At 44.8% G+C, this 8557-nt stretch overlaps 1 protein-coding gene across 1 annotated transcript in view; it reads right to left on the bottom strand.

The window, feature by feature from the left end:
* Positions 1-2713: 2713 nt before the first annotated feature.
* LOC121301211 (CREB-binding protein-like) overlaps positions 2714-8557 on the bottom strand; it is a 9674-nt gene continuing 3830 nt past the window's right edge. Inside the window, exons 4-7 of the mRNA XM_041230355.1 lie at positions 6244-6411; positions 5927-6088; positions 5544-5825; positions 2714-5241 (exon numbers count right to left, since the gene is read on the bottom strand). Coding sequence (XP_041086289.1) covers positions 3019-5241; positions 5544-5825; positions 5927-6088; positions 6244-6411 — 2835 coding nt within the window. The 3' untranslated portion in view covers positions 2714-3018. The remainder of the gene's footprint in view (positions 5242-5543; positions 5826-5926; positions 6089-6243; positions 6412-8557) is intronic.

The raw sequence follows: 8557 nt of genomic DNA, 5'->3' as shown, positions 1-8557 counted from the left end.
TCACCCGTCGCCGCCAAATGACATCATAAAGTCACCCACAGCGCTGCCTGCAAGCTCAAAGCGAGACGAGAAGAAACTAAAACAACTCAGGCTGACATACTTCAATTGTGGGTTGCCACCTGTTTTTAAGGTTTATTATTTTATTTCTTTTTTAGTTTTGACAGCGATCATGTGTTTTTGCCAGAAGTAACCGCCGGCACGTGATTAGCAAAGGTCTTGCTTGTCATCTCCAAAGGAAGTTGAAGGTCATACGGCTGAAAGAGATGGAATGTTCTAGAACTGTCCAGAATTGTATTCACACCGTACTTAATTAAGTGGCGATTTCCTTTTTAAATTGCATAAATCAGGGGAGCTCACGATTACATCACGCAATGCTAAGTATTGCAAACTAGTGACAGTGACGCGATACGTTCATTTTTTTTTTTTTTTTAAACGGACATTATATGCCATTTACACTGTGATTGAAGGCTTTAATTAACATACTTAGCTGTATAATAGTTGAGCAGAATAGAATTCAGATCTGGCTTGGCTTCCCTTCCCTCCCTCTGTTGCAACCACATTGCCATTGTGAGCCAAACAGAATCATGCTCATGTTACCACTGGCAGAAATGCGAGTTTATAAATGGATTAACACAAGCTTAGAAAGCAAGAAATAACAATTTACAAAGGAGAACACACTGTACATATGTGTGTGGTATGGGAATATCAATGGTAATGGTTTTTTTGTGTTAAACAGGTAACATTTAGGGTAAACAAAACCAAAAAAAAAAACAAAAAAAAAAAAAAAAAAAATAAAAAAAACAATATACAATACAGTACCTTCCAAAATAGACATATCCCCTAGGATTGTCTTGCTCTGTATGAAGTCTGGGATTGAAATAGATCCACATGCCAATGATAAGGGTGTTCACACAAACCAGATGTTTAATTTGCTATAGTAAATCTTACCTTGAAAACAGCATCATCTCAGCTTGCTGAACCATACTCAAACGTAGTATTTCAAGTTAAGGGGTGTTTTAAGGATGTTCCATGCTTGCTTCTCTGGGTTTTTGGAACCACATTTTTACAAACTAGAACACTAAATGAAGTGTACAGTGCTTCATATTTATATTTACATGACATGTGCAAGCACATGGCAAAGTTGATCTTGGTGACTATATTATAAACCATAAATCTCAATCTTCTTTTACAGCGACAGTTTACCGACTATTCGAAATTACTCAGTAATAGATAAGACACATTTTCACATTAAGTAGACCACTAGGTTTAAATGGCTTAATAAATGCTGGAACAGTAGACATGTTTGCCTGTATTGGAAAATTGCTGATTTAAGAAAAATGTGTTGTTTTCAACGTGGCAAATACATGCATTGATTAAATAATGCATTTCAGTTTACAATTAAGACTGTTTAGACTGTCTTACCACAAATCTATTTCAGATTACTCATGGTCATGCCTTTAATCTATCTCCACTTAATTGCCAACTGTGTCTTGTGATCCTAGTTTCTGTGCTGCACTTTCTCCTTTTAGTCCTTAACCATTTCACAAGTTGAATAATGTAAAATTAAGTTATATAAATCAAAAAGGCACTTCTGAGTATACATGAGAATATTTGGGAAAATGTGACTAAAGTCCCAGCAGTACTTTAAGAACTCTAAACGGTGCTAAAATGAGGACTGAAAGGGTTAAAGTGTTGGTTTGTGTTCATTACGGTTTAATTACGCAAGTAGTATCATCCATGCGGAACTGAATAAGCAAAGTGGGTGTATAGCATGATTTTCAAAAGTGCACTGTGAAGGCGTATTCAGAAGAAAGTGCCCCATCATTTTATCTTTGTAAGTTAACAGTTCTGGGCTGGCACTCACAAGTTTTGTCAAATAATGGTTCCTTATTTTAATTTTTTGTACCCATTTTGCACAATTTATGCACCAAGAAAAGGCGAATCAATACATGTCCCAATTTTAACCAGTGGGACATGTACTGCTCCTTAAACCACACACACACACTCAAGAAGGACAACCCTCCGTCTGTTGCACACAGTTTATTTAACAATATGGTATACAAGTAAGAAATGAGTTTTTTTTTTTTTTTTTTTTTTTTTTAAACCAGTTTATACAGTGATTGAGAGTTTCTTTTTCCTTATATTTACAGTAATTGTATAACCTGCATGATTTACACTGGAGAATGGTTTACCCTCAGTTCAAGTTTCATAAGTGTTAATGGAGGATAGCTCTAAGGAACTGGTCTTCTCTTAAATCAGCAGTCAAACAGTGGATCACTTCAATGGTCAATTGGGATCGCCCCCCTTTTTTTCTGTAACTAAAGAACCAGAGGAGAAGCAAAGCAACAATTTTCTGCATCTGCAAGACAGTTCTGGTGTCAGACCAGTAAATTGAATGTTGTGTGCAATAGTCTATGTTCCTATCTATACAAATGTAACACTTAAATCTCCAGCACAAACTTCACAAATAGAAAAGGAAAAACAAAAAGAAATTCCTCCCCAAAGCATGTCCTCTGAATTATTGATATAACATTAGAATGCATTAACCAGGAATCAGGGAAAAACAAAAAAACTTCCCCACAATTCTCAGACAAATTATTATTTTACAGTCATTTAACACAAAAATGCTTTAAAGTTTGCAAAGTACAAAATAAAAAATATGAATATAATGAAATTGTTTTAATTTCAATTTAAAAAAAAAAAAAAAAAAAAACACACACACAACAAAAACATAGGCACGAGTCCTTTCTGTCCAAAAAAGCAAAACAAAATAAAAACAAAAATACCAGAATTGTCATTTTTATCTGGCCTTAACCAAAAAATATACTCTTTGTAAATAATCTTTCGTTCAACAGCAATTTTTAATCCCCCGACTTGTAGGAAGAAATAGCAGTCCATGGTTTAGGAAACCTTAACATTTCCCAATCAGTTTTTTTCTTTTAAACTTTACATTTCAGTACAAAAAGTTCATTGAGAAAAGAAAAGCCTGCAGTGAGACAGTGTGTTTGTCTCATAATGCTACAAGCCCTCTACAAACTTCTCCAACGTGTCCCCTGTTGTGTCTCCCACCAAACCCAAGTCGCTGGACAGAGCACTTCTGTTGGGGTTGTTTAGCTGCGGAAGCATGGCACTCTGCTCTGGCGTGCCCAAGTGTCCCTGATCCATGGCATTTGCCATGGGGGCTGCAAGACCAGGGTGAGGGGAGCCTGTTTGCGGGGAGACATGGTGGGGAGAAGGCTGTATTCGTGGGGAGGGACTGGAATGTGGCGGCTGTGACTGGGGGCGGGGAGATTGCACAGGCGCTGGGGAGCGCACCTGGTTGCCGAGGGATGTTGCCATCTGCTGGCCAGGGAGGTGCGCACCTTGGGGTTGTCCTGGGAGCAGATGCTTCTGGGGGCTCATGGGATTCTGCTGAGCAGGGGAGCCAAGTTGCTGTTTCAACGCCTGCTGCTGGAGTATCCGCTGCTGCAGGGCTTGCTGGAGTTTCGAAGTTCCATCTGGACCCAGACCTGGCTGCACCATTTGTCCCATAGAGGGTAGCTGGCCCATGGGGCCGCCACTGTTTTGTTTCGCCAGGTATTGCTGCATGCGTTGTTGCTGCATGGCTTGCGAGTAGCTGGCTGCTGAGCCCTGCTGTGCCTGGGGGAACTGGCCGTGCACTTGGGCCATTGATACTTGTTGTTGTTGTTGTTGCTGCTGCTGCTGCTGCAGCAATTGCCGACGGAACATCTGGTACTGGGGGTTCATGTTAGGGTTGTGCCCAGGGTTCATTAGCTGTCCCTGGGCACCCAGGCCACCCATTCCATGCTGGGCAGGCTGCTGCTGCTGTTGTGGAGCCATGATCGGTCTCTGCCCAGCTGCTGCCTGCATGGGAGTAAGGTTTTGCATGCCTGGCTGCCCTCCATGTATACCAGGCGGAGGCTGCTGCTGTTGAGGCTGGCTGGCCTGATATTTGGCTGTCCGCTGCTTAATGAAGGCCGCCATGAGCTGGGGGTTCGATTTGAGAATGTTCAGGACTTGTTGCTGCTGCTGTGGCGAGCTGGGAGACTTGAGGGTGAGCAACAAGTCCTGGAGGGCGGTCGGAGGGATGCTGCCTGGCCCAACTCTCTGGGGTGTCTGCATCTGTAGCTGTCCCTGAGGCTGGCCCACTCCAGGCATCCTGGGTGGTTGTGGTTGCATAAGGGACCGCTGCAAGGGAGAGGAGAGCGGTGTAGGCTGTGGGCCTTGTGACTGAGGGGGAGGAATTTGAGGCTGAGGGACCTGTGGTATCTGTTGCTGCTGGGGTGTCTGCATAGGTCCCTGTGGGGCTGGGGGTGGAGGCCACTGCCCAGGCTGCATGCTGGGCATCACAGGGGCTGCACGGGCCATAGTCATGGCCGTCTGCATTGGCCCCACCATCCCTGTGCGGCCCAGGGGAAGGCAATTGATGCTGTTCCCCCGGAACAGCTGTTGCTGCTGCTGGGCCTCACGCTCGATCTGTCGGGCTGCCTCCACAGCTGCTGCTGGTGGTTGTGGTTGTGGCTGCTGTTGCTGCTGCGGGGGAGTGGGGAGTGGTGATGGTGGCGGCGGCTGCTGAAGAGGAGATGTCTGCATCCCTGGCTTGCCCTGAGAGATGGGGGTAGATGACTGGGTGCCACGTGGGGTGGTAGGGAAAGCTGAGGGCATGCCGCCTACAGGCGTCTGTGGCTGCGAGACAGTGGGCTGGGGAGTGGGTGGGGTGGTGGGTTGCTGCTGGCTTGTGGGGGGCGCTGTAGTGGCTTGAGTAGGTGAGGGCAGGCTCTGAGGCATCCCTCTGCCCTGCATGGTGGCCATCCTCCTTCGCATCATCTGCGCCTGTTGCAGCCGGTGCTGGAGTTGCTGCTGCCGCAGCTTGTGTTTGATGTTGAGGCAGAAGGGCACAGGGCATTTATTTTCCTGACAGTGCTTGGCATGGTAGCAGCAGAGAGCGATGAGCTGCTTGCAAACAGGGCAGCCTCCGTTGGTCTTGCGCTTGCAGCCCTTTGTGTGCTGAACCACCCTCTTCATCTTCAGGCAGGACGGCTGCGAGCAGTTGGCGTTGCGGCACTGACAGGCGTGCACCAGGGACTGGATGCAGCGCTGGATGCTCAGGCGTCGGCTCTCCTGGGGACTCTTTGATGCCTCCCCACCCTGATTGCTCTCATCATCCAGCCCCAGGCCCCATTTGACCATCTTGTGCTCATGTCCTTTAGTGTTGTGGCAGCTGACACAGAGGTCATAGTCCTGAAAAAAAGTTAGGTTAAAAATAATAATGTTACATGTAAAACTTCTGTTAAAAAGGTGCTGCTATTCTAGTCCAGCTACATCATAACGGGAGGTTTACAGTCCCAAGCTCAGAAAGCAGGATTATGGTATAAAATAGTGTTGACCCTAATTGATCGTACAATAAAAGCAGAAAAGTCGTACCTTCGGCAACGCAACAATAATTTGCAGTATGCTTTGTATGTTTGTTACGTGAAAACACATTGACCCACAATAACCAGTTGTGACAAACCCCTTCCCCATGCAGAGAAGTTCCAGCATACCTCGCACACAGTACAGTGCCAGCGCGTCTCCACATGGTGCTTGCACTCGTTGCAGGTGTAGACAAAGCGATCCTGGCCCTGATTGTGCAGCTCCACCAGCATGCACATGGAGGACCACTTGCAGCGGCGCAGAGACGAGAACTCCCAGTGCTTGTCCCGGGCCAGGGTGAGGAAAGCGTCTCGTCCATCCATAAGGTCACAGGTCAATAGAGGGTCTGGGTCCATGATAGGGGGCAGCGTGTTGATAACTGGGCCTGAATGGAGGTGGATCACAAAAAACACCTGCAGGCAGAGGAGAAATTAACCAATTAGCATAAATAGCACAAGAAAAACAACATTACACTGAAACAGTCGTTAATATTATTGAGAGCATGTGAAGGTACCTCTTTGTGCTTTTCCATCGATGCATAAAGCTTCTGGGACAAATCATTTGATACATTCTGCATTCCTGGCTTCTTCTTATTGGCTCGACTCACACTGCTTTTATTCTTGTTAGCCTTCTTGTTGTTCTTCTTCTTGGCGTTTTTACTGTCTCCTGGGATCCCCTGAAGCAAAAAATAAGAGACGCATGTCAAGACCTTTCCTGCTTCAAGGAGTTGTATAGAAGGATTGTCTAGAAGGTTACAGTAGTGGCTAAATCCTCATCAAAAAGCTTTAGAGTGCATATCCTCTGTGTGCTGTATATGTGTGTGCTACTCACTTCAGGAGCTTCACAGGTAGCTGTGTTCTCCTCTTTTTTGCGCTCTTCCTCCTCTTGCTCCAGCTCCTTGATGCTCTCCTCCAGCACGTTGGGCCAGAAGTCCCCGTCAAAGTACGGCAGCTCCTTAGCACTTGTCAGCCGGTCCTCCGTTGCTTGTTTGAAGATGTCCTGTCACAAGATCAGTGAACGTGGTTAATGTGACCTTAAAACTATTCATAATATATCAAACTTCAGCAAAAAATGAACCTGTAAATCAGTGTTAACAAGTTAACAATTTTGTAGCTAGATCTAGCGACTTAGATTTCCCTATGGACAAAAAACACTGTCAAAGCGACAAGCAACAAATCTAGCGTCAACAGCGATTTTCAGAGAAGCAAGTTGCCAAATTGTAGTCACATGCGGCTCAATACACGTTATTCCCGCCCTGAAGTAGTGCAGTCTGTTGCACGCCACGGCAACATCATCACGTCTACACAATGTTAACGCGCCCTGACGATTATGCACGTTGTTGCGTTACTTGTGCGTAGTTGGCAGTTACGGAAAGGAACATGTGAAAAGCAGCAGTGGTCATTGTCATTTTTTAAACCATTTTTGAGCACTGCTCCATTCTGACATGTGATCATTTGACCAAAGCCCTCAAAAAAGCATTTGTTGACTAAAAGCTGCCTCCAAGTTGACACTGCACCGTACAAAATTATAAGGGAATTACTGGCCCCTCACTTCAAAACAGGCCATGTTGAGTGGCTTAGGCAACACAAAATACAGCCATATCCTATAGAATCCACAGACATTAGTATGTCGAAGCAATTAGGAGTAGTTATACGTTACTTCAGCGAGAAGCAGGGCAGAGTGGTGTCGACATTTCTGGAGCTTGTCCCACTACAATCTGGTGATGCAAAAGGCATAGCAGTGGCCCTCGATGAAAAAAAACAGGACTGACACTCCAAACCCTTGCAGGAAGAGGGACTGACAAGGGGTCAGTAATGACCGGTATAAACAGGCTTCATAATATATTGAAAGAGGAATATAGGGATTACCTCATCTAGTTCTTGTTTGATGCATTTGGTCATTCTCTAAAGCTCGCAGTGTCTCATGCATCTGAAGAAACTCTTCCAAGAAACACAGAATTCCTTAAGACAGACATACAACTGGTTTTCCTTATCGCTCAGCCGTAAAGAAGCATACCACCAGGTACACGAAACCATCAACTGCGGAGAACCACTGCTGAAAATTACCAAAATGTGCTCTACACATTGGCTCTCCATTGAAGCAGCTGTTCGTAGGATTCTGAACCTGTGGGAGGAACTTATGCTACACGTCCAGCTCTCTATAAAGGACAGCTACTACATAGCAGAGATGCTTTTTTCATGTACAGTGATGAACATTACCACATGTATTTGAAAATTTACCTGAAGTTTTTACTAACGGAAGTGCAGCATGCAGTCAAGGCATTCGAGGGCGAGAATACTGGCTCTGCTAAGCTGCTCAATATACTGACTAATCTTCTGAAAGTCTGTCTGCGGAAGGGCTATTATCCCTACAGCACAAATCGATGTTCTTACCACTTACTGAAAATCACTTTGATCCGTCGACTTTCTTGGGCTTCAGTTTTGAAAATGCAGTCAAACAAGCCCGGCTATCACTGGAGATCAAATAGGTTCTCAGGGTGGGAAAAAATTTTGTGAATTTACGGTCCAGCTCAGCAAAGAACTTTAGCACCGACTCCCACTGAACTTGAAAACGCTGCAAATTATGTCAATACTGAATTCTGAACACTTAAGACAAATAAAGGCACGATGGAAACAGTTGAGCTAGCTCAACTCACTGGACTTGATTCCGAGACCACTGACAGAACTGTGACCTAGTGGAGGAATATACACTAACTTTTAATGTGGGAAAACACATCTCAAACTGTTCCTTTCTGGACTGAAATCAGCAAGTTTTGTGATGCAGGAAACAGCAACCCTTTTGCAGACTGTTCAATGGTAATAGAAGTATTTTCACTGCCCCACTCTAACGCTGAAGTTGAACATCTGTTTAGTGGCACGAATGGTTGTCAAGTCAAAACTTCGTAACTGTCTGGGCATAAGCACACTAAAGTGGGCTGAAACTCTTTGGCAAATCATGCTCCACTTACAACCTCCCTTGACACAGTTACAAAAGTAATAGAAACAATGGCAGCCTACTCTCTTAAAGCAACACAGTCATCCAGCAGCAGTCAGCAGCCTGAGCCATGTACCAGTCATCAAGAACAATCTACACCCAAAGAAGGGGAATGGGAGTGGGAAAAGATTTTGATATGGAGCGACTGTAG

Source organism: Polyodon spathula, chromosome 27 (assembly GCF_017654505.1).
Source record: "Polyodon spathula isolate WHYD16114869_AA chromosome 27, ASM1765450v1, whole genome shotgun sequence".
In the NCBI taxonomy this organism is placed as follows: domain Eukaryota; kingdom Metazoa; phylum Chordata; class Actinopteri; order Acipenseriformes; family Polyodontidae; genus Polyodon; species Polyodon spathula.
This window is presented reverse-complemented; position numbering and strand designations above follow the sequence as displayed.